Source organism: Lithobates pipiens, unplaced genomic scaffold (genome assembly GCF_037356315.1).
Source record: "Lithobates pipiens isolate NorthernLeopardFrog02 unplaced genomic scaffold, aLitPip1_a1.2 Scaffold_19, whole genome shotgun sequence".
Taxonomy (NCBI): Eukaryota; Metazoa; Chordata; class Amphibia; order Anura; family Ranidae; genus Lithobates; species Lithobates pipiens.
The window spans coordinates 225,353,003-225,379,330 of record NW_027507764.1 but is presented as its reverse complement, the minus strand read 5'-3'; the positions used below and the strand labels follow the sequence as shown (position 1 = coordinate 225,379,330).

Sequence of the window (26,328 nt, the reverse complement as noted above, 5' to 3'; positions counted from 1 at the left end):
TCAATTTTTCAGACGGAAAAACTTTATCGGAAATTCCGATCGTGTGTATGCAATTCCGACATGCAAAAACTCACACATGCTCAGATTCAATTAGGAGATGGAAGCTATTGGTATTGAACTTCCTTTTTCTAGTCCCGTCATACGTGTTGTACGTCACCGCGTTCTTGACGGTCGAAATTTGGTGTGACCGTGTGTATGCAAACCATCTTTTTCCAACAAAAATTCAGATTGTGTGTACGCAGCATAACAGTTATTCAGTCTGAATTCACTTAAATTAGGTATTTCACACTTTTTGGTGTTACTGCTTATGTGGTATGCATTCATGCCATTCATGCCAGTACTAGCCGAGGCCCTGACATAGATGAACTAGTAGAATTTTACCATGTGAATTCAGGTACTTTAGTTATGGTTAAATTGTTTGGATAAGGTATGTGTTGTGTCTGGAGGGAAGTGTACACTCACACAGTTTCACTCTATACATTATCTATCTGTGAATAAAAAAATGTGAATAAAATGTGAATAAAAAAATAAAATACAAAATTAAGTAACAAATTCACAGCACATCTTGGTCATAATTACCTCCCTTAAAAATGATCTGACTTTATGACGTATTGTAATCTACCTTTAATTATTTTCCTATAACTGTTAGCCATTGGTTTAAACAAATATTAAACAACAAAGAGAAGATCACTTAATAGAATATGTAAGAGAATCCCTAGGATGTTAGTTATCCTGCGGATGTTTCAAAGATTTCAAAAACATAGCATTGACTTTTAGGTCTCTGAAAAGGGGAGCAGACCAATGGGAACAATTTGGAATTTACGAATAATAGCAGCAATATACAGGAAATACACAAGGTTTTTAGTTTTTAAATGGAGCTGTGAGTCACTGGCCACTTACCTTGCTTGTTGTTCCAGGCATACAGCTCTTTAACACCCAGATCATTCAAGGACTGGGACATGTCTAGTTCCTCTCTGCTGATTGCATCTCTCAACAGGGTGACATTTTCATGATGAAATTCACACTTTTCGCACACAGCTGGAAGAATGTTCAACAATGGCACCGCTGGATTGACTCTCACAACAGCTTTCTGGGTGCCAAGATAGTTAACAATCAGCCGGACAGTTTTCTGGGGAATACAAAACACAAAGGCCAAACCATTGGAATCTGTCCACCCTGTCTACATTCTGCCACTGTACAGTGTGATGGAAAGCAAAATGGTCTTCCTACGTTCACATGATACCTTTCATACAGATCCAGTGACTCATTAACATCTAGCTTGAAAAGGGGGTGGATCAGGTCAATTGAAAAAAGAGCTGGCTGGCTGGGTGTACAAAGCTGAAAGGTGCTCAATACACAAATGAAAAGCACAATCACACCTGGATTTATTTTACATTTCCTATGCCTGGCATGTTGACAATGTGTTAGGAGGATTCACCTGAGTAAAGGAGAAGCTTGCAGGTCTTTATGCATCAGTGATGATGAAGGCATACAAGCTAAAGAATGTAACCAGCTCAGGAATAAAAAAACAAAAAAACAAAAAAAAAACAACAAAGCGTTTTGTATTATGTAAGATGTAGTACAAAAATATGCATTACATTGTTGATTCACACAAAACAAAGCCAACTGAAATAAACTCCAGTACTCACAGAGCTCATAATACAATTCTCATGACATACTTGGATAAAAAAAAACAATACCTTAAACTGGCTGCTCAAAAGCACGGAAATCCTTTATAGATAAACCTAATTCTGAAATGTACAGTATAGCCATGCATTGAACAAAGTCCCTGAACACTATAACATACTAGTAAGATATTTAAAGCATATATAGATTTTGTATGTAAACTCAAAGATCTACTGTCCCCAAATTTGCAAGTAAAAGCAAAGAAAAATGAATTAATTTAAATGCTTACTTGCAGTGTTTTTTTTTTTTTCCTTTTAATTATTTTTTAATTCACTTGCAATGTACTTTGCAAAAAAAAAATCTGGGTCAATTCTCTAGCATAGTCCCCTCCCTTCTGCCATGTAATAGCTTTCTATTCTTTTGGGATAGTGTCATTATTGTCTTTCCTGCCCTAACTCCTCCTTCCCTACATAAACTTTTAAAGATGCGAACAAGAATACAACAGTGTCACTTGAGTGACAGCTCTGAGTCAGCTGGGGCTGCTGTCAGTGGCTTTCGGCAGCAATCTCTCATCTTTTGGATGTTTTTACTTTTGACTTTTTTTTTTAATTCATTTTTGTGTTTTTTATTGTGAAGAAGGCTACGCATAATCAAATAACTTCACGAGGCCATCTATCAGTTTATCAACCATTAACTATGGATTTTCAACCAAATTGCAATACATAAAATTGAGAAAATGAATCTATCTTGGCTTCCAAATTGCATGTTTTATGAATCATTTTTACATTTCAGTAAATGTTCATTTATGATCTTTAGCCAACTGAGGTCATAAAGACTATGAATACAACCTGCCACTATTTGATGCTATTAGCTTTTCCATTTACAGTGCATTGAAAATGTATTCATGCCCCTTGAAATTTTCCACATTTTATTACTATTCAACTAAAAACGTAAATATATTTTATTGGGATTTTATGTGATAGACCAACATAAAGTGGCAAATAATTGTGAAGTGGAAGGAAAATGGTAAATGGTTTTCAACAGTTTTTTTACAAATACATATCTCAAAAGTGTGGCGTGCATTTGTATTCAGCCCCCCTTTACTCTGATACCCCTAACTAAAATCTAGTGGAACCAATTGGCTTCAGAAGTTACATAATTAACAAATAGAGTCCACCTGTGTGTAATTTAATTTCAGTATAAATGCAGCTGTTCTGTGAAGCCCTCAGAGTTTTGTTAGAGAAACGTAGTGAACAAACAGCACCATGAAGGCTAAGGAAAACATCAGACAGGTCAGAAATAAATATGTGGGGGAGTTTAAAGCAGGGTTAGGTGATAAAAAAAAAATATCCTAAGCTTTGAACAACTCACAAAGCACTGTTCAATTCATCATCCAAAAATTGAAAGAGTATGGCACAACTGCAAACCTACCAAGACATGGCCGTCCACCTAAACTGACAGGCTGGGCAAGGAGAGCATTAATCAGAAAAGCAGCCAAGAGGCCCATGGTAATTCTGGAGGAGCTGCAGAGATCCACAGCTCAGGTGGGAGAATCTGTCCACAGGACAACTATTAGTGGCAAGAAGAAAGCCATTGTTGCAAGAAAGCCAAAAAGAAGTCCAGTTTGTAGTTTGTGAGAAGTCATGTGGGGGACACAGCAAACATGTGGAAGAAGGTGCTCTGGTCAAATGAGACCAAAAGTGAACTTTTTGGCCTAAAAGCAAAATGCTATGTGTGGCGGAAAACTAACAGTGCACATCACCCTGCACACATCATCTCCACCGTGAAACAAGGTGGCAGCAACATATTGTGGGGATGCTTTTCTTCAGCAGGGACAGGGAAGCGGGGCAGAATTGATGGAAAGATGGATGGAGCCAAATACAGGGCAATCTTAGAAGAAAGATTATGCCACGTACACACGACAATTTTCTTCTGTCAAAATAAACTCTGACGGTTTTTCAGACGCAGTTCCACTAAAACGGACTTGCCTACACGCGATCACACCAAAGTCCGATCATTTAGAATGCAGTGACATACAACACGTATGACGGGACTAGAAAAAGGAAGTTCAATAGCCAGTAGCCAATAGCTGCCTTTGCATCGTTTTTGGTCCGCCGGAACAGCATACAGACGAACAGTTTTCCCGATAGAAATTGATTCCGTCTGAAAAGATTTAAAACGTGTTCTATTTCTAGGTCCGTCAGAATTTTCGAAAAAAAAGTCTGCTGAAGCCCACACATGATCAGAATATCTGATGAAATGATTCCATCTGACTTTTTCTGCCGGAAAGTCCGATCGTGTGTACACGGCATTAGAGCCTGCAAAAGACTTGAGACAGCAGGACAATGACGCTAAACATACAGCCAGAGCTACAATGTAATGGTTTAGATCAAAGCATATTCATGTGTTAGAATAGCCCAGTCAAAGTCCAGAATTTAATCCAATTGAGAATCTATGGCAAGACTTGAAAATTGCTGTTCACAGACACTCTCCATCCAATCTGACAGAGCTTGAGCTATTTTGAAAAGAAGAATGGGCAAAAATGTCACTCTCTAGGTGTACAAAGCTCGTAGAGACATAACAAAAAATTTGCAGCTGTAATTGCAGTGAAAGGTGGTTCTACAAAGTATTGACTCAGGGGGGCTGAAATGCATGCCACACTTTTCACATATTTATTTGTAAACAGTTTTCAAAACCATTTATTATTTTCCTTCTATCTTACAATTATGTGCCACTTTGTGTTGGTTTATCACATAAAATCCCAATAAAATTAATTTACGTTTCTGGTTGTAACTTAACAAAATGTGGAAAATTTAAAGGAGTATGAATACGTTTTCAAGGCACTGTAATTTGTATCTACGATCAAACTCAAGAAAATGTGGAAAAATAACACAAATATGAAATGTAGTACTTACTATAGGGGACACATGCAGTAATGCCGCGTTCACACAACCGGACATTTCGACGGACTTGGTCCGACGGTCTTCCCGAGGGACTTTCGGTGGAGGTCTGACGCACTTTCCGAATGAGCGGACTTGCGCACAGACAAATTAACTTTTCGGCAGACTAGGTCTGGCGGACTTCCAGACAGACTTTCAAAATGAACAGACTTGCCCACACAAGGACTAAAGTCCGTTCATTTTGAACGTGACTCCAGATACGACGGGACTAGAAAGGGAAGTCAATCTTGAAGCTTTCATCGGCGAGATTGCAAGCCCCGTTGCCTTGTATGGATTTTAAGGGGAACCCCCTACGCCGAAAAAACGTGGAGGTCACCCCAAAGTCCATACCAGACCCTTATCTGAGCACGCAGCCTGGCCGGTCATGAAAGGGGGTGGGGACGAGCTGGCGGTCCACAAAGGTCCCTTTAAGGACTGGTATAGGTGTACTATTTGGTGTACAGTATATAGGTGTGTAATACACGTATAAAATATATATATATAGTAAGCATAGTATAGTGCATTTCCACTGTGCAGCATTGTGACTGTTGAGCGGTTCTGCAGTGATACTACAAAAAGTGACAAACGCAATAAAAAAAACTATTATAACTGGTGTGATAGACCAGTGGCCCCCAAAAACGACAGATTGAAGCAGGGTGTTATATACCTTCTTCCACATACATACTGCACTTCTCTAGAGACTTTTGTCACAGGGTCATTTAAAAAATGACAGGCAGAGGAAGAGGCAGGCCCTTCCGCAGGGGTGGTAGGGGTAGGGCAGGAGCAACAGGCTTGAGCCAAAGTGGCAAATTGCAGAAGGTGCGTGCGATTACGTCAAAGGATGCACCAGACTTGGTTGAGTGGCTCACTCAGCCTTACTCTTCTGCACCCTCCTCATCGTCTCTATCTGCACCCTCTTCTTCACTCTCTGCTGTGTGCACTCCCAAAGACACTACCACCAACACCACCACCACCATATACCTTCCGCTTGAGTCACAGGAATTATTTTCCGATCCATATCAAGACATTTCCGATGCACAGCCACTCTTGGCATTGGATCAGGAAGAGGTGGTAGCAACAAACGCCACTCAGCAGTCTGACGACAGTACCCAGATCAGCCCAAGGAGGAGGTTGGTCCCTGCTGTTGCTGCCTACTCCGAGATCTCTAATTATAGCGGTGAGGAAGGTGACGTTGATAATGACGTGTCTAGTGATGTCACGTGGGTGCCCACAAGAGAGGAAGAGGAGGGGAGTTCAGAGGGAGATATGGACCAGCAGATAGGGAGGAGAAGCAGGAAGAACTTACATTGCACAGGAGGGACAAAGCAGACTGCTAATGTATCAGGAGAGAGGCATCAACCATGTATGGTCACATCTGGCGCTCCCAGGACGCAGGCACATGGCTCCGCAGTGTGGGCTTTTTTTAACGTGTCCGCTGCTGACAATAGTGTTGCCATCTGCAATCTTTGCAGTCAACGCATAAGTCGCGGTAAGCCCAACACTCACCTAGGGAGTCAGTGCCTTAAGAAGGCACATGAGCTGCCATCACTGAGCCCAGTGGGAGTAATGGAACCCACAAAGCCACACTCCAGGCTCTCACTGTCCAGCCTCATCTTCTACTTCTCCTTCTCCTCTCTCCTCACAATTGTCCTCCACTCCACCTTTCATCATGCCATCCTCACGTTTTTCTGGAAAAAGGCAGGCTTCCGTGGGCCAAATGTTTGAGCGTAAAAAAATTATGACGCCAGATAACCCTCTTGCCCAACGGTTGACGGCTGGCTTGTCAGAACTGACAGCCCACCAACTACTGCCATATAAACTGGTGGACTCGGAGGCCTTTCGAAAATTTGTGGCCATTGGAACACCACAATGGAAGATCCCAGGAAGGAAGTATTTCTCACAGAAGGGCATCCCAGAGCTATATGGCCATGTTCAGTGGCAAGTGAATGTATCTCTGGCACACAGTGTCGGTGCCAAGATACATCTGACCACAGACACGTGGTCTAGCAAACACGGGCAGGGAAGGTATATCACTTTTACTGCCCACTGTGTGAACCTTCTGACGGCCGTCAAGCATGTAACCCGTGGCACCCGTGTAGATTTGGTTTTACCGCCATGGATTGCCTGCAGGCCAGGCTCTTCTTCTCCTCCTCCTACTCCATCCTCCTCCCTCTCCTCCTCGGCTGACTTCTCCTTTTCCACTGCTAGCGCCTCTTCCGCTGCGCTGCCCAAGCTCCCCAGAACCTATTCGACATCCCAGGTGAGATGGTGCCATGCTGTGCTGCGTCTGTTGTGCCTGGAAGCCAAGCGCCACACTGGCCCTGCACTCCTTTTAGCTTTGCGTTCACAGGCAGATCAGTGGCTAACACCGCTCAATTTGACAGTTGGTAAAGTGGTGTGTGACAACGGTGCCAATCTGCTTAGCGCATTGAAACAGGGCAAAATTATGCACGTGCCATGCATGGCACACGTCTTAAACTTGTTCATGCAGCGATTCTTTGTCCATTACCCTGGGGTCCCAGACATCTTGCAGCAGGCAAGGAAAATCTCGGCCCATTTCACAAGATCTTACACGGCCATGGCTTGCCATGCTGACATTCAGCGGCGACACAATCTGCCAGTCAGACGTCTTATTTGCGATTGCCCGACGAGATGGAACTCAACCTTCTATATGCTTGATAGGCTGCTCCAGCAGAAACGTGCAGTTAACGTCTACCTGTACGAACTCCGCGGCAGAACAGCTTCTGGGGAGCTTGGTTTTTTTCACCACGCCAGTGGCTGCTCATGCGCGATGCATGCAGACTTCTGCAGCCATTTGATGAGATCACCAAACTGGTCAGTCGCAGCCATGGCGCCATCAGTGACATGGTACCTTATGCCTTCTTTATGGAGCGTGCATTGCGTTGTGTCATTGATCAAGCCGTGGAGGAGCAGGAAGATGCGGAAGTCGCAATGCTGGATGAATTCCCAGGGGGGCTACTCTATCTGAGACAAGTCAACAACAGGAGTCTGAAGAGGAGTCAGAGGAGGATGGTGCCGGGGCGGATGAGGAGGACCAAGAAGAGCATGCTTTAAACCTTTCTGGGATCCCTGTTGTTGTGCGTAGATGGGGAGAGGAGAACGAGGACGACATTATCCTGGATGATGAGCAGGAGCCAGGACACCACACTGCTTCCAGTTTAGTGCAAATGGGGGCCTTCATGCTCCAGTATTTTAACAGGGACCCCCGTATAAAAAGCATAAGGGTCAAGGACCAGTACTGGGTGGCAACGTATTTAGACCCCCGGTACAAACACAAAATGGCAGAAATGTTACCACCGTCACAGAGGGCTGTCAGAATGGAGCACTTCCAGGCCTTGCTTTGAGAAATGCTGCATTCTGCTTTTGCGTGCGCTGGCAGAAGAGGAATTCCCACTCCCAGAGAAAGAGTTGCAGGTACCAATCCAACAGCGCCTGCAAGAAGAGGGCGGTTTGAAGGTGTGTTGGTCACTTCTGATATGAGATCATTCTTTCAGCCGACCCATCGACAGATGTCATCCGGATCCAGCATCAGGGAACGCCTAGACCGACAGGTGTCTGACTACATCGGGTTAACGGCCGATGTGGACGCTCTGAGGAGTGATGAACCCCTGGACTACTGGGTGGGCAGGCTTGACCTCTGGCCAGAGCTTGCCCAATTTACAATCAAACTGTTGGCTTGCCCCTCGTCCAGTGTCCTGTCCGAAAGCGCAGCAGGGGGGATCGTAACTGATAAGCGCACTCGCCTAGCTCACAACAGTGTTGACTACCTCACATTTCTAAAAATGAATGAGGCATGGATCTCAGAGGAATTCAACACATGTGACCAGTAGACCATGTATATCTCTATAAACTATTTATTTAATCGAGCACACAGACCTTTTTTCTACCTTTGGCTCACTTCCTTGTACAAAAAAAAGCACACCGTACTATATGCCCATACCCTCCTGTTTGAAGAGGTTGAGCGGTGTCATATTTTTGGAGCCCAGCAGCAAGTTGCTGATATCAGTGCTGCTGTCAGTGCTCTCTATCTCGGTGCTGGTGCCAGTGCTCTCTCTCTATCTCGGTGCTGGTGTGGTGTCAGTGCTCTCGATCTCAGTGCTGGTGTGGTCTCAGTGCTCTCTATCTCGATGCTGGTCTCAGTGCTCTCTATCTCGGTGCTGGTGTCAGTGCTCTATATCACGGTGCTGGTGTCAGTGCTCTATATCACGGTGCTGGTGTCAGTGCTCTATATCACGGTGCTGGTGTCAGTGCTCTATATCACAGTGCTGGTGTCAGTGCTCTCTATCTTGGTGCTAGTGCCAGTGCTCTCTATCTCGGCGCTGGTGTCAGTGCTCTCTATCATGGTGCTGGTGTCAGTGCACTCTATCACGATGCTGGTGTCAGTGCTCTCTATCTCGGTGCTGGTGCCAGTGCTCTATATTACGGTGCTGGTGTCAGTGCTCTCTATCTCAGTGCTGGTATCAGTGCTCTATATCACGGTGCTGGTGTCAGTGCACTCTATCACGGTGCAGGTGTGAGTGCTCTCTATATTGGTGCTGGTGTCAGTGCTCTCTATCATGGTGCTGGTGTCAGTGCACTCTATCACGATGCTGGTGTCAGTGCTCTCTATCTCGGTGCTGGTGCCAGTGCTCGATATTACGGTGCTGGTGTCAGTGCACTCTATCACGGTGCTGGTGTCAGTGCTCTCTATCTCGGTGCTGGTATCAGTGCTCTATATCACAGTGCTGGTGTCAGTGCACTCTATCACGGTGCTGGTGTGAGTGCTCTCTATATCGGTGCTGGTGTCAGTGCTCTATATCACGGTGCTGGTGTCAGTGCACTCTATCACGGTGCTGGTGTCAGTGCACTCTATCACGGTGCTGGTGTCAGTGCTCTATATCACGGTGCTGGTGTCAGTACTCTATATCACAGTGCTGGTGTCAGTGCTCTCTATCTCGGTGCTGGTGTCAGTGCTCTATATCACAGTGCTGGTGTCAGTGCTCTATGTCACAGTGCTGGTGTCAGTGCTCTCTATCTCGGTGCTGGTGTCAGTGCTCTCTATCACGGTGCTGGTGTCAGTGCTCTCTATCACGGTGCTGGTGTCAGTGCTCTCTATCTCGGTGCTGGTGTCAGTGCTCTATATCACGGTGCTGGTGTCAGTGCTCTCTATCTCGTGCTGGTGTCAGTGCTCTCTATCATGGTGCTGGTGTCAGCGCTCTATATCACGGTGCTGGTGTCAGTGATCTCTATCACGGTGCTGGTGTCAGTGCTCAATATCACGGTGCTGGTGTCAGTGCACTCTATCATGGTGCTGGTGTCAGTGCTCTCTCTCTATCTCGGTGCTGGTGCTGGTGTCAGTGCTTTCTATCACGGCGCTGGTGTCAGTGCTCGCTATCACGGTGCTGGTGATCATCTCCTGCACCCTCTGCATAGCCTACCCTGACCTTTCCTCTCCTCCATTGCCTTCATGCGCTCCTGAGTCCTGAATTGTAAAAATTTCACAGTTAAAAAAAGAATGCTTGTCCTTGTTGATCCCAGATTCACTTCATACATTTGTTATGTCAGTGGCCATGTGGTGGGACTATGTGTGCACAGCTAGTAAATATTTTGTGGCTGAAAATATGACCTGTAGGTTTTTAAGGTTCGCCTGCCATTGAAGTCAATGGGGCCCGCCGCGAACTTTGTGGTTCGCAAACTTTTGGCCGCATTCGCGGTTCGTGTTCACGAAACGTCCCGTCGGAAGTTCGTCCATCTCTAATAGCCGCTAGCAATGATCATTATGTTCTGCAAGAATAGAAGGCTCCCCCATCAAAACTGAATGTGTTGATAGGGGAATCAAGGAATTTTCTTTCCTTCCACTTGTGGTGGAAGGAAAGACAAATTTTATAATCTATGGCTTGCTTTACAGTTCCAATAGATTATTGTAGGAGCACATTTATAACACAGTGAATGCTGGGAAATTAGTTTGCTCTGGCCAGATTTCATGAGAGTTATAAACTGATCTGCTGCTTTCCATTTTTCTCTATACAACAATCCAACTGCCAGAAGAACTCTTGCAAATAGTCATATATACAGTAGTTATATTTATATTTGAAACATGTATGTGCTGTGGATTTTGGTACTCCCCTCATCTCTACTCCCAGAGCGTTGGGAATGAAACAAAATCTAACAAAAATGTAAAAATGTCTAAAGCCCCGTACACACGAGTGGACTTTTCAACATCCAAAGTCTGACGGAATGATTCTGGCAGACTATTCGATCGTGTGTGGGCTGCAACGGACTTTTGATTCGCAAAAGTCTGACAGACTTTAGAAATGGAACATGCTTCAAATTTTTCCGCCAGAACTCTGCCCAGTTCCTACCGAAAAATTTGCTCGTGTGTATGCTATTCCGACGGACTAAAACCGACGCTAGGGCAGCTATTGGCTACTGGCTATGAACTTCCTTATTCGAGTCCAGTCGTACGTCATCACGTTCAAATCCGTCGGAGTTTGGTGTGATTGTGTGTGGCCAAGTCCGCTCATTCGGAAAGTCCGTCAGAACTCTGTCAGAACTCTGTCAGAACTCCTTCGAAACTCTGTCGGACATAAGTCTGGTCGTGTGTACGCGGCATAACAGTTTCTTAATTTTCTGGATGACAGCGTATACACTGCCGAATTTCTCTCTAAAGCCTTGTGCAAATGATCGGATTTTCCACAGACAAAACCTCAGACTTTTGTCCGAAGGCATGTGCCTGGAATTTGTCTTGCATACAAACGGCAAGGAAGTTTCGGGCAACAAACACAAACGTATTGACGTACTATGTGGTTTTTCTGCTCTTTATTGCCACATTTGGGCTCCTTCTGCTAATTTCGTGTTAGTAGAAGTTTGGAGTGTTGATTCACGCTTTTCATTTCATGCTTTTCAGTTTGCGATTTTCATTTTGTGCTTTTCAGTTCATTTCTGAACGGCCATTCATCAACCAAACATGTTGCGGAATCGGAAGAGATAACGTTTTATTTATTATTAGACTTGGAGTCCAAGTCCAGTCCAAGAACAGAAGGAGGAGGAGTTATTGGACCAAAAATTATGTCGCATGCCTTTGCTACAGGAGCTCCAGGAGAATAGTCCAGATGATTTTTGGAATTATCTCCGGATGACGGACCCCTGCTTTCACCAACTCTTGGCATTGTTGATCTCCTATATTAAGAAGCAGGACACATGCATGAAGCTTTTATTACATTTTTTGGTTGAATAATAATGATCTGATTTGGTATATTTTCTATATTTTGGGATGCATAGAATGCACTTTTTGGTTAAGTTCTATTGGCAGTAGCATGTCTAATTTTATTTGTTTTCTTTATTTAATGCACAATAAAAAAATTGTGTGGAATAATACTTGGCTCTGTGTTTTACTTCAAATGACAGTTTGGGAGTAGGCAATTACATTAACAAAAATACAATGTAAAATTATCAAGGGACGCCAACATAGTTGTACCTTGTGATCTTAAAAACTACAGAATAATGGTGTATTTGCCCAAATAAAAAAAAAAAGGCATAATAATATTATTCTTGATATCACTAGAAAAAAAAGCCTTTGAGAATTTGTTTGCAATAACTTCATCAGTATCACCAGCAAAGCAGCTTTATTATTATCCCATTAAAGAAGAAGATAATGAGCGCTGCATGTTGAGATTTCGTATTTGCCACTTCACGAATCTTAATTCTCCATTACGAACGCTAATTTACAAGACCGTCTGCTTCTGGCTCTTCCTTGCTTCTGAGCATGGGTGTTTGCACTTTGGACTTTTGTCCGATGGACTTGTGTACACACGCTTGGAAAATCCGACAACAGACATTTGTCCTCGGAAATATTTAAAACCTGCTATCCAACATTTGTCTTTGGAAAATCCGACAACAATTGTTCGATGGAACGTACAAACAGTCGGATTTTCCGCCAACAGCCTGTCATCACACATCACACATTTCCAGTCGAAAAATCCGATCGTGTGTACGAGGATTTAGGCTCCATGCCCACTGGATGATTTTAATTCTGCTCTTAGGGGCATCAGCATAGCATTTTTATTCTTCTGCCTCTAAATGCCCCTACATATTAGCCTATGTGTTAATGCACACAGATGAGTTTAAAGGCAGGGGCATTTAAAAGCAGAAAAAACCCACTGCCAGTGTGTCTAAGGGCAGCAGTGTTTTGGCAGAAAAAATGCTTGATGCACCTAAACCCATTACGCACGTCTAGGAAAGACAGCCAAAGCATCGAGTGTACACGAGGCCTACATTTAGCAAATATCAAAAAAATGAAAATAAATATGGGTTTGTATGAATACCCTTAAACTTTATGATGAGCTTAATCTAGACCTACATTTAATACAGAATGCATTGTACTAGCCATAGAGCATTTGTACAGTACAGCTCCCTTCTCATTTAATTAGCTTGTGATTTTTATCAATGCCTAATATAATATAAAAACAAGAAAACTTTGCATTAAAACACTAAAATCATTAAAGATGATATTTTCAGTTCTTGGGCATGAACACTCACAAAAAAGAAAGAATATGTATGTGTACTTAAGCATTTTTAATGTAATTTCCTTTATACAAGTAAACAATCAGAAAACATTAAACTTTCCTTTAATCTGGGATTCATTAAAATAAGCCTATCATCTCCTAGAGAGGAATGCACAGGTTATATTTACTACTCATCATTTTAAACACCTATTTGCGGATTTGGGAAGATCAAATACAGCAGTTCTGAGATCATACAAGTAGACAGCACTACACCCTAAAACAAACCCTGGCTTTATGTTATTGTAGAGCTTCCACAGAGAAGCATGTGAGTGATTCTGATTTATTTGTATCATTTGCAAGGCAATGAAAATGCACAATTTGGAACAAGAATGATGGAGCATTAGGCCTAATGTACACAGAGGCAACCTCTTCTGAACGATTTTTTTGACAGCTTGAAACCGGCGTTTAAAAACGTCTGTTTAGCTGCGTTTGCATGCTGTGTTTAGGGACGGGATAGGCACTAGGGATGAGCTTGGTGTTCGAGTCAAACGCATGTTCGAGTCGAACACCAGCTATTCGCACGTTCGGTGAATACTGAACATTATGGGCCGTTCGCGCCGAATTCGTGTAGAGCTATCGCAGTGCATTGCTGGCTCATGATTGGCCAAGCAAGCACTGTGACCCCGCATGCTTGGCCAATCACAGCGCCGGCAGCGAGGAGAGCTATAATTGGCCACAGGCAGGATGCCTGTGGCCAATTGTAGCTCAGGGGGTTTAGTACATGCCCCACACTATATAAGGTCGCCAGTGCAGCGGCCTTGTGTAGTATGTTCCGACGTTCAGGGAAAGAGCAAGATAGGCAGGGACAGTGTGTTCTTTTCTCAGGCATCTGCAGGAGTTAAAGTGGGTGTTGTGCGCCTCCAGCACAGTATACACCTGTATCTACCCTGTATTGCTGGTGTTCTCTAATATAGGCATCTGCAGGAGTTAGTGGGTGTTGTGTGTCTCCAGCACAGTATACACCTGTATCTACAGTTTATTGCTGGTTTTCTCTAATACAGGCATCTGCTGGAGTTAGCGGGTGTTGTGTGTCTCCAGCACAGTATACACCTGTATCCACCCTTTATTGCTGGTGTTCTCTAATACAGGCATCTGCAGGATTTACAGTGGATGTTGTGTGCCTCCTGCAAAATATACACTACCCAATTGCTGGTTTTTCCATCTCCCTGCAGGCCATTACTATGTCTGGAAGGCCAACAAGGAGAGGCAGACAGTCACGAGCCAATAAAAGAGGGCAAGCAGGTTCTGTGTCTAGAGACAACAGTGCTGGTCGTGGACGCGGTGCATCGTCATCAGCACGTGGCCATGGGACACGCTTATCCTTATTTTCAGCAGCTGGGCATGTTGAGCCGCATAATGCCGAAGACTTGGTAGAGTGGATGACCAAGCCCTCCTCATCCTCCTCATCCTCTCACCCAGGCTCAGGGTACTAGCAAAGCAGCTGCAAAAGCGTCCTCTTCCCTCGTTTCAATGTCATCAGTCACTCCATCCCTAGATCCACCATGTCCCCCTGAGGAGTCCCCCGAACTGTTTGAGCACAGTGTTGGGTACATGCTCCAGGAGGATGCCCAGCATTTTGAAGGCTCTGATGATTATACCCAGCTAGAGGAAGGTAGTAGCGTGAGCGCAGAGAGAGGGGATGCTCAAAAAGGACAGCAATCTGGCAGTCATGTTCCAACAGCTGCAGCATACTGCCAGGTTTTCTCCAGCGATGAAGAGGAAGGGGATGATGAGGTCACTGACTCCATGTGGGTGCCTGATAGGAGAGAAGAGGAGGAGGAGGAGGCACATCTCCAATGAGGCAGGATGCCCTCCAGGGGCCAGCTTAGGGGCAGCACACCGATTGCCTCTGCTCATTATTCCAAAAGTTCTTTGGTGTGGGCCATTTTTGAGACGAGTGCATCAGATCGCACCACTGCTATTTGCAACATATGTTTCAAGCGTATCTCACATGGCCAAAACATCAGCCGCTTGGGTACCACATGCTTGACCAGACATATGTTGACCTGCCATGCAGCTCATTGGCAAGTGTACCTTAAAGACCAACACTATTTATATTTATATATGCACATATGACCTCATGGTTTTGGTAAGAGTACCCATCTTGTTCTTTGTTACCTAGAATTCACTGCTTTGAGATGTCTTCAAGATCACTTTGCAGCTTCTATGACGTGTGAAATATCACATTTTATGTCCTATGTGGACTCTAAGGACTCTTTGTATTCACTTATTATTAGGACTTCATTTATTTTCTTTTTAATACTTGCCACGTGTGTTCACAGCACTTTTTTAGCGCTACATTATATTGTTTACTGTTATGTTGACTGACTAACCTCTTCCTCCTCAATAATGCTTCTGATAGCTTGGAAAAACATTTTTGGTTCTGGGTGACGCCACCAGCCCAATTTTTTAGCCCCTGTTTAACAGGGGCGTGTAATTACAATTTTGAATGCAATACTTTGCAGCAGGGCTCATTCCTGCACTCCAACTAGACTATATGGGAGCGGTTGCAGTGTTTAACAAGGGCATGTAATTACAATTTTGGATGCAATGCTTTGCAGCAGGGCTCATTCCTGCACTCCAACTAGAGTATATGGGAGAGGTTGCAGTGTCGTGGTACCAGCACCAGTGTCTAAGGCCCAATTTTTCAGCCCCTGTTTAATAGGGGCATTTAATACAATTTTTGATGCAATGCTTTGCAGCAGGGCTCATTCCTGCACTCCAACTAGAGTATATGGGAGAGGTTGCAGTGTCGTGGCACCAGTGCCTAAGGCCCAATTTTTCAGCCCCTGTTTAACAGGGGCATATAATTACAATTTTTGATGCAATGCTTTGCAGCAGGGCTCATTCCTGCACTCCAACTAGAGTATCTGGGAGAGGTTTCAGTGTCGTGGCACCAGCAAGCAGTGCCTAAGGCCCCATTTTTCAGCCCCTGTTCAGCAGGGGCATGTAATTACAATTCTTGATATAATATTTCAGAGCAGGGCCCATTCCTGCGTCCACCGAGAGTATCTGTGAGGACTTATAGTGTTGTGGCACCAGCACCACCACCACAACCACCAAAGCCCCAATTTTTCTACCACTGTTCAACAATGGCATGTGATTACAATTCTTGACATAATTGTTCACAGTAGGGTGCTCCAGCGCCCACCAAGAGTCACTTTGAGGGCTTACAGTGTTGTGGCAACACCAACACCTTAGGCCCCCATTTTTGCAGAGCATATAGGGCAGGCCCCTACTTTCAAACATCCAACTTACAAACGTCTCCTATTTGCAAACGGAAGGAGACAACAGGAAGTGAGATGAAAAAAGACGGACGGCAAAAAAAATTATACAGGGGTGATAACCCTTCCCTATGTTTTCCAAAAAGCTTAATAGATTTTTTGACTGGAGTTACACTTTAAAAATGTACCAGTTCAAAATTACAAACAGATTCTACTTAACACAACAAACCTACACAGTCCCTGTCTTGTTTGCACCGCCTGTATACTGCTGTTCTGAGTGTATAGGGCCTGGGGGCCCCATGCCTTTCCTTTATTTAATTTGGGTACGGGGTTCCCCTTAATATCCGTACAATTTCCAAAGGGGCTGGTAATGGGCGGGGGGGGGGGGGGGGGCTACCCATGCCATTTTTCTCGATGATTTTCATCCGTATTGCCGGAACCAGATATTACATTAAAACTGCAAAATTTAAATTACTTTTTTTCCGTTAAATGTCATTTTGTGCAGGGACTGTTCTAAACAACGGAAACACGTGGCACTTCACATGCATACTATAGACACCCCCCAGGCACGATATTTAAAGGAATATATCACTTTTTTTTCACTTTAATCGTCATTAAAATCAGTGCTCCCGAAAAAACATCAGTTTTTTTTTTTTTAATTGGCATTGACTCATGTCCCCTGGGGCAGGAGCCGGGTCCCCAAACCCTTTTTAGGAAGTCCCATAGACTTCAATGGGGTTCTAAAGTTCGCACAAATTTTCGGTCCGTTCGAAAGTTCTGGTTGCGAACCGAACCGGGAGGTGTTCGGCTCATCCCTAATAGGCACCCTTTACTGACAGGTAAACAAGCTCGCCGCTCGTGGAGATAAGTGTTTTTGCCATTTGCTTTATGTGAGTACCTACATTGTTTATTTAATAAATACGTATACTTTTGAAAATACTACACTATCCGGCACCTCCTCTTTTCTATTACTGCTCCTGCATCCGCTGAGAAACAAAGACAGATAGAAAAACCCACTTTGGTCCAGGGATACAAGGGAGAAGAAGCAGTCATTTCCAGTGTTTATTTATATGTGGTTACCTCATTACCACAAGGTAAGAGGCCACTTTTTACTAGTGTGTGCTTATACGAAGAGGAGATATTCTATTCCTCCAGCACTTTATTCTGATACCTGCACATTGGAATGCAAATTCACATAAAGAAGAAATTGTTTCAATAGACACTACTCACTATTTGCAATTGCATTTTTGCATTTTTGTGGATTTGCATGGACCAGCTCTAGCTGATAGCCAGCACCATTTATTGTGTTATATATTTTGCACTTTGGATTGCATTTTGCATTTTTGCACAGGCCAGTTGCACTCAGCACAGGAAGTTTTGTCATTTTTTACACTATATTGCTGATTGCGCATTATTTCTGCCTATTGTTGATTTTGCACTATATTGCTGATTTTGCACTTTATTACTGATTTTACACTATATTGCCGATTTTGCACTACATTGCTGATTTTACACCTTGTTGTTTACTTGCACAACAGATTTTTGCTTTGCACTTTGCACTTTGTTATCATCATCTAGAATTTTGGATGTCACGATTTATTTGGAATTTTAAAGGTCTTATTAGCAATCTGTTGCACTCATTTATTATTTTATTTAATTTTTTACATATTGTATTACTATCTGTAGCATTGTAATTCCTTGCACTTTATGACCATCTTTGACTCATTGAATTTATATTTGTACTGCTACCTGTAGCAGCACATTTTCCTATTCTGCTGGGAACAGCACAGCACCACTTTCTAATGCATGCTGCGTTTAGTCACGTTTTGCCGCGTTCGCGTCTAGGAGCGTTTATTTAAGATAACATCATAAGACCCTCACAAAGCACAAAAAACTGTATTATTTAACTATTTCAGCCATTCTGTGAGACCAGAGTGAGTAGCAGCAGCTGAGAGAACAGCAGTGTACTAGTATGTACTTCAATTCCGGTGCTTTTACTATGGATCCCATAATGAGCATATGTGAGGAAATGCGCCTGATGTTGCTATTGATGAGGCTGGAAAGCCGTCAGAAATTGTGTGTGAGGACCAGAGTTCGTTTCTACTGAACTCATCCATTGATTGCGCAGCGCATGTCTGTAGGATATTTTCCCAACATGTATGTACAGCAATGCTAGTGGTGTATTGGATTGGATCACGGGCTCATTAGGGGTATATAAATGGTCTATGAATCATTGCAAGCAATTAGAAGTTTAAAAAAAAAAAAAAATAGCAGTTTTTCATCATTTGCCACCATTTTTACGTTTTTTAATGTAAAAAAATAGGGCACCCTTAAAAACACTTCTAAACAAAAACGCGTACAGCGTTTAGCTGCATTTAGCCGCGTTTGACATCTAAAAACGTCGGAAACTTTGGCGCCTGAACTAATTTTTTTGCCTTAAAAAAAGCCTTTAATTGCAACTGCCTAAAAACGTTGGAAACTTTGGCGTCTGAACTAATATTTTTGCCTTCAAAGAAAAGCCTCTAAATGCAACTGCCTAAAAACGACATTAAACGAACCTGTGTACATATACACATAAGATAACATTGGATGAGTTCAGGGGCAGTTGAAAAAAGCATCCAACTGCCTCTGAACGTCAGTTTACCATAGGAGACACTACAGGAGGCCTAAGGTGGAAGTCCATGCAAAAACTAAAATCCTTGCATCTTTAACGATCAACATTCTAACTCTCTAGCCCTGAAAATAAAAAATCTGTATACATACGTTTTCTGCAGGCGATCTGACCCGATCTCCAGTGACGGAAGCTCTGATCCCACGCTGAGCTGTCAGCCACGCCTTCGCTGTGGAGGCGGGTGCAGAGGACACATCCATGAACGGAAGCCCCATAGTAACTCTATGGGTGACGTCACTTCCAATTAATTTCCCAGCCGTTGTCAGATGTGTATTCAGCAGAGCTGATCGGATCGGCTTCAGAAAAGTTATGTATACTTGCAATACTGGCACTTGCACCTGAACCCGATGGACAGATCGCTGGCTAACTGGACAGGTAAGTGTCCTTCTATTAAAAGTCAGCAGCTATAGTATTTGTAACTGCTGACTTTTATTTTTTTCCCCAGGCTGGAACTCCGCTTTAAGGGTTGATTTACTAAAACAGGAGCATGCAAAATCTGGTGCAGCTGTGCATAGAAACCAATCAGCTTCCAGGTTTTATTGTTAAAGCCTCATTGAACAAGCTGAAGTTAGAAGCTGATTGGCTAATGCCGCGTACACACGAGCAGACTGTATGGCGTACTTAGTTCGTCATACAATCTGACGGACAGTCCGTGGTACTTTCGACTGAACGGACTTGACCACACACGGATGCACAAACAGTCCGTCGAAAGCTTGCGCGATGATGTGTACAGCACGTACGACGGGACTAGAAATAGGAAGTCCAAGACACAGCAAAGCACCCTTCCGCCGTGTAAATCCTTTCTGGGCATGCGCCATTCTTAGTCCGTCGAACTAGCATACTGACGAGCGGATTGTCCGCTGAAACCAAAGTACGACGGACAGAATTTAGAAAAATCCGAAATTCTTAGTACGCCGGACTGCACGCTGAAAAAGTCCGCTGAAGCCCACACACGAGCGGATTGTCCGCTGAAATGTGTTTCGACGGACTAAGTACGCCATACAGTCCGCTCGTGTGTACGCGGCATAACATTCACAGCTGCACCAGATTTTGTGCTCTCCAGTTTTACTAAATCGACCCCTTAGTATCTAACAGCAAATATTAGTAAAAGATTGGTGACAAGCACAGTCTAACATTTGTTTAGAATCACTAATTGGAGCTGAGGTATTTAAATGCTTTAGCACAAAGCATCTGAAAGGGATTGTAAAGGCAGACGGTTTTTTATCTTCATGCATTCTATGCATGAACCGCAGCTCTGTGTCTGAATGGATACAGGGAGCTGCAGCTCGGCTCGGGTGCCCCCATAGCAAGCTGGGGGCACTAAAAGGGGGGGAGGGGCCAGGAGAGCCAAAAAGGTACCCGAGAAGAGGAGGATCCAGGCTGCTCTGTGCAAAACCAACTGCATAGTGCAAGTAAGTATAACATGTTTGTTATTATTGTTGAAAAAAACAAGACTTTCAATCACTTGAACCTCTCACCTCAGGAATCTTTGGAGCCGGTTTTCTTACTTTCACTTCTTGCACTTTCTCCTTCAGAAAAATAGTTTGTAAATCCAAAGTCCCAATAAGAGTGTTTGGCCTTAAAAGAAATGGTTGCTGTGATGCTCCAGAACGGGCTTCTAGAGCGTGTTGAGTGGGATTCAAGTGATGTTGGCTGCACAGGTCTACTAGAAAGTCCATCACGGCTTTACTAGAAAAAAACAAAAGAACCAAAGGTGTTATTGTTAGTAGTGCATTCTTCTCTATGTCTATAACACTCATTTAACATCAATGGTATTCTTCAAACTCTACACAGTCCTTAGAAATATGTCAGGTTTGTGGCAACAATCCGATTACAATTTGGGTACTTTCAGTTGAGCACTGACTATTTCTAGCAGACGAGATCCTCTACCACCAGATAATCTGTATAACAAGGGTACAGTCTCACCATACATTTACATCTTGCAGTGACCCATAGGTGAGCTGGACGTATATGATAAAAGCAGGTGAAACTTTTTAAATGATGGTACAGTATATTCTTAGAGTTTCTTTGTTATCTGAGCATAACACTGTGATTATTGTGTGATTATGCAAGTGTCAACTACCATGCTAGTTCCAATTAGGTACTGTAAGCATCAAATGATCTTATAACTGTCAAGCCAGGCTTAAGAATCTGTTACCATTGGACAATACAAAAAGGTAAAAAAAAAAAAAAAAGTTTGAGATCCATTAAGAATGGATAGCACCATAACACACTAAGCCATTGTGCACACGGTCGGACATTCCGATGGAAAATGTCCGATCGGACCGTGTTTTCGGATAATCTGACTGTGTGGGGGCTCCATCGGACTGTTTCCGTCTGAATATCCGACCGACAGAGCTGGGCTGTAAAATATGTTCCAACAACATGATCTGATCGGACTTTGTCCAATTGTTTGTAGAGAGATCCGATCGGACAAAGTGCCACGCATGCTCAGATCAAATTCCTAGACCAAAGCTACTGGCTACTAGCCTGAACATAGTCCCGTTGTAACGAAATATCGTCATCACGTTCTGAACGAATGGATTTTCCGACAACTTCTGATGGATTTGGTTGTCGGAATGTCCGACCGTGTGTACGGGGGCTTAAGCACTAAATTCCTGAGGCTGGATTTATACTGTTGCAGTGTGTGAATGCATGTATGTTTACATATGTTCTGTAAAGGTAGCCTATTCTTTAAATAGCTTGTCTAAGGCTGTGTACACCGGGCCTTGGAAGACATTTGCCGATTCAAAATTAAAAAAACACCGATATTTGGCCCTTGTATATGTCGGTCTGTCCGACAGAAGCCAGGAGTTTGGAAAACCAGCAGCTGACAGATTCCCTCTCAGCGTGTTCTGGCGGAAGCGTGGGGGGGGGGGAGCACCCCCGTTAGTATTCAGTACACAACAGCTCAGTAGGGGAGATCACTGTACTTACTTACTTTGCATAGTGAGTACAGCAGCTCCGACCGGAGCTGACAGTTTTTGAAGGGAAAAAACCTATAGTGTGTACCAGGCTTATACCATGGATAATTTTATTTCTTCTATCAGTTGGCAGGCTGATGGAAAAAAAACAAAAGAAAATAAAAATGAAGGGATTCTCCCATCCACATGAGCAAGATGGATGGAGGAACCCTCTCCGCTATGCTATTGTATTCAGATAATGGGGACTCCTCTGTTATCATTATTCACTGCAGCTTGGCTGTAAGAGCTGATCAAATTAAAGTTTTCCAACAGTTCCATTTGAGAGAAGTCTATCATTGGACTGACTTCTCTTGAGTGGGGACGGCCACAGATGGATCAAAATTAGATTGGCTCCTGCTGATTTGGCCAATTTTCCATCTATCTATGGCCAGCTTGAGGCACCAAAATAGGTGAATGCACTAGTTTTTGTAATGCAGTAAACCACAAATTATAGTAATATATTACTGTACATTGTGTTGCACTGCAATCAGGTGCATGGTAAGGTAACTTGTGGTGACACTAAGAATGAATGGCAGCATAGTGTTTCAAAGAACATAACATCTGGTGGCACAGTGGTGTAGTGGTTAGTACTCTCACCTTGCAGTAAAAAGGGTCGCTGGTTCGAATCCCAACCATGACACTACCTGCCTGGAGTTTGCATGTTCTCCCTGTGCTTGCATGGGTTTCCTCCCACAATCCAAAGACATGCAGGTAGGTTAATTGGCTTCTGTCCAAAATTGGCCCTAGTATATGAATGGGGACTGATGTGAGTGTCCAATCCCTGTACAGGATAGGGACAATTGTAGACACCTGAAATCTACAGTTAACAACTGGCTAAACTCTTATAATAATGCTCCTGTGTGGACTCTCTATAAATAAATACTACATAGCTCCCAAATGTCCCTGATTTGGAGGGACTGTCCATGATTTGGAGCAATGTCCCTCCGTCCCTCATTCCTCCTCATTTGTCCCTCATTTTGGTCTGATCTCTATAGATGTATATAAAATGCACTTTTTATCTATCAAAAAGTGTTTTGCAGCACTAAACCTTTCATCTGATTTCTAAATTACTGCATTTGTAATTCCCAAAAGCCAATATAAAAGAACTATAGTGGTAAAGAACACTTGTGTTTTTTTTTGTACAATTCTCCTTTGAGGGGGCGTGGCAGGTGGTGTGTCCTATGCCTGAATACTTTTGCTGATAGGTGTCCCTCATTCCCATCTCAAAAAGTTGGGAGGTATGATACTATACCAACCATAACCCTACTATGGCTGAAGCTATATAAATTACACTTACTACCCTTAATACATCAGTGTCTGAAAAAAGGTATAACTCTAAATTGAAAGCAATAAACCAATTTAATCCCACAAAATGAGTTTACTGTTACACCTTTTGAACGTCTTTTTGTAGAAGACGAACCCACTCCCCACATGATCTCAGAATTATATCGCTTGCAACGTACATACGGGTGTGGGAGAGAGAGCTGCAACTTGACTTTTCCACGACCCAACTGTCCCACCTATACAAACTCACTCACACAAGTTCCATGGAGTCCAAAACCCAAGAAACTAATTATAAAGTCCTGTCTCGGTGGTACAGAGTGCCGGCAGACCTAGCACGTATCTACCCTTCGGTATCGGACCGGTGGTGGAGGGAATGTGGCCAACTGGGCACCCTCCTTCATATTTGGTGGGATTGCCCACGAATTAAGCCATTTTGGGCGGACATCCGATCCCACATAAAAGCAGTCTTGCATTTCGATGTACCACCGTCTCCGACCAACTATCTTTTACACATCCCTCCGATCCCGATTGGTAGATACAAAAAGAGCCCTTTGCCGCATCTGTTGAACGCGGCCAGACGTCTTATACCGACCTACTGGAAACAAATCAGAACTCCCACAGGGGAAGACTGGGTCAAAAAAGTGAATGACGGAGCTGCACAAGTCTACCAATACTCTCTCTCTGGAGATTGCGGCCCTGGGCTCCCGAACGGATTTGCTAGAGACTAAGCACGACGAACTTTCTTTGGCTTGCACAGACCTTCGTAAAGACCACGAAGTTCTATCAGAAACGGTCTCTCAGCTCCAGGCGCACATTGAAGATTTAGACAACAGGAACAGACGTAATAACCTTAGGGTACGGGGGGTCCCCGAGTCGGTGACGGACCTTTTGTCTACGGTCCAAAAGCTGTTTCACATGTTGCTCCCGGAGGCTCCCCTTACGGCCTTTGCCTGCGACAGGATCCACAGGGCCCTGTGCCCCCCCCCGCCCCCCGACAAACCCCCAAGAGACATAGTCTTGTGCCTAAAGGACTTCCTGGTAAAAGAGGATGTGCTACGGGCCTCGAGGAACACCCCGAGTCTCCGTTTGGAGAATGCACCCATACAGATATACCCGGATATTTCTCCAACCACGCTTGATAAACGTAGGAGAATGAAGGAGATCACCACAGTGCTACAGTCTGCAAGGATCCGCTACAGATGGGGATTCCCTTTCAAGCTGCAAGTCCCACATAATGGCACGACTTACACGGTGCTTACTCCCGCCGAGGGGAAGGAGCTTTTGGTCAAGTTGGGCCTTTTAGAAGCCGCTGCCTTGCCACGACTGCCATCCACCCCACGCCACTCCGCCATCTGGGCCACCCCTCCCCCAAGAAGGGACCGCCGCACCTGATGTTATGTCAGCCTTTTGGTTGCTTTTTACATGGCCTCTCCCGACATGCTAGATGCCGCTGACAGTCTCCGGCTTGGATGTCATTTCTCTGTTCCGCACACTGGCCTGCCCCCCTGTCTCCATTCCCGTTGAGCCCAGCGGGTTCCCCCAGGACTCCACTCTGCCTAAGACTCTGGACTGTCGGCGGGCTTTACCACCTGGATTTTTCCTTTGGGGGAAATGCTGCTGGACTGGCGGGTTTGGAGGTTTGGACCTCCTGGTCCTAGTTATTTTTTGTCTTTGGGTAGTGGGGAGCCTTTCTCCCCCCACCCCCCACAACTATGTAGTGCCACTTTTAGGCACGTTTTTCAGGTTTCTAAAGTACTTTCTTTTACTGGTTTTTCTGAGCTTTAGTTTTTGTTTTATTTTTTTCCCTACTGCCTGGATGCCATTTTTTTTTTATTTTTATTTTTCTACTCATGATACTGGTTCTGCATTTTTAATGATTGTGAGCGATGCTGTTGCTGCTTTTCACTTTATTGCTGATTCTGCCTTCTCTGGTGTTTTGTGGTTGAATTTGTATGTGGGCGCCCTTCTTGGACTGGTCTCCCCTTATCCTGTAAACTTTTTGCTATTGATGCCTCATGGGTCTTAAAATTATAACTCATAATGTCAAGGGATTTAATTCCCCCCAAAAGAGGAGGAAGGCTTTTAGATCTTACAAGTCCTTAGGGGCTGAGATCCTCCTTTTACAGGAGACTCACTTCTCTGCTAATAACCATCCCTCCTATTTTGACAAATCCTACAAACAGTGTTTTTATTCGACCTACGAGTCCAGGACCAGAGGGGCGGCCATATTTATAAAAAACACAGTATTGTTCCATGTTCAACAGTCTTATATTGACCCACATAGCAGGTTTGTTATAGTTCAGGGCTCTATACAGGGCAAGTCTCTGACCCTGGCCTCGGTGTATGCCCCTAACTCTGCACAGGCAACCTTTTTTAAGAGCTTTTTCCAAGTTCTGGAAAAATTTCATTCCTCCCATCTGTTCATAGGGGGGGATTTCAACCTAGTGGCCCACTCGAAGCTTGATAGGTCAAAGGACAGCCAGGCTAGTAATGCATTTCCCAGATCCCTCCTGACTGCACTGAAAGACCACCAGCACTCCGATGTATGGAGGGCGCATAACATAGGCTCCCGGGAATATACGTTTTTCTCCCACCCCCACGACACCTACTCGCGTTTGGACTACATGTTTTGCACCCCCATTCTGCTGGCGAACTCTACCTCCTCTAACATACATATTTGCCCCTGGTCGGACCATAACGTTGTCTCTTGCGTCCTCTCCAATATAGGCCTTCCCTATGCTGACCGTTCCTGGCGCAAAAATGACTCTCTCCTGACTGACTCTGTCATACGCGAGCAATTGTCCGAGCGACTGGCGGAATACTTTAGACTGAACGACATTGAGGACATTGCCCCCACTACCCTCTGGACAGCCCATAAGGCGGTTATGAGGGGACTCCTGATAGAGATCTCCACGACCAGGAAAAGACAGAAAGCGCTTGAGGCCCGACAGCTCACCTTAGATCTCCATAAACTCTACCATCAGCATAGCCACTCCCCTTCCCAGGATGTGTTACTCCAAATTAATGACAAATGTAGGACTCTAGATACTATCTTGT

The 26,328-nt window shown here is 44.1% G+C and overlaps 1 protein-coding gene across 4 annotated transcripts in view; it reads right to left on the bottom strand.

Moving 5' to 3' along the window:
- Positions 1-26,328, bottom strand: part of COBL (cordon-bleu WH2 repeat protein) — a 494,130-nt gene that overhangs the window by 286,309 nt on the left and 181,493 nt on the right. For all 4 annotated transcript variants that reach the window (XM_077491755.1, XM_077491756.1, XM_077491754.1 and 1 more), the window contains 2 exons: positions 20,503-20,713; positions 901-1,129 (listed from right to left, as the gene is read on the bottom strand). In XM_077491755.1, the coding sequence (XP_077347881.1) occupies positions 901-1,129; positions 20,503-20,713 (440 nt within the window). The remainder of the gene's footprint in view (positions 1-900; positions 1,130-20,502; positions 20,714-26,328) is intronic.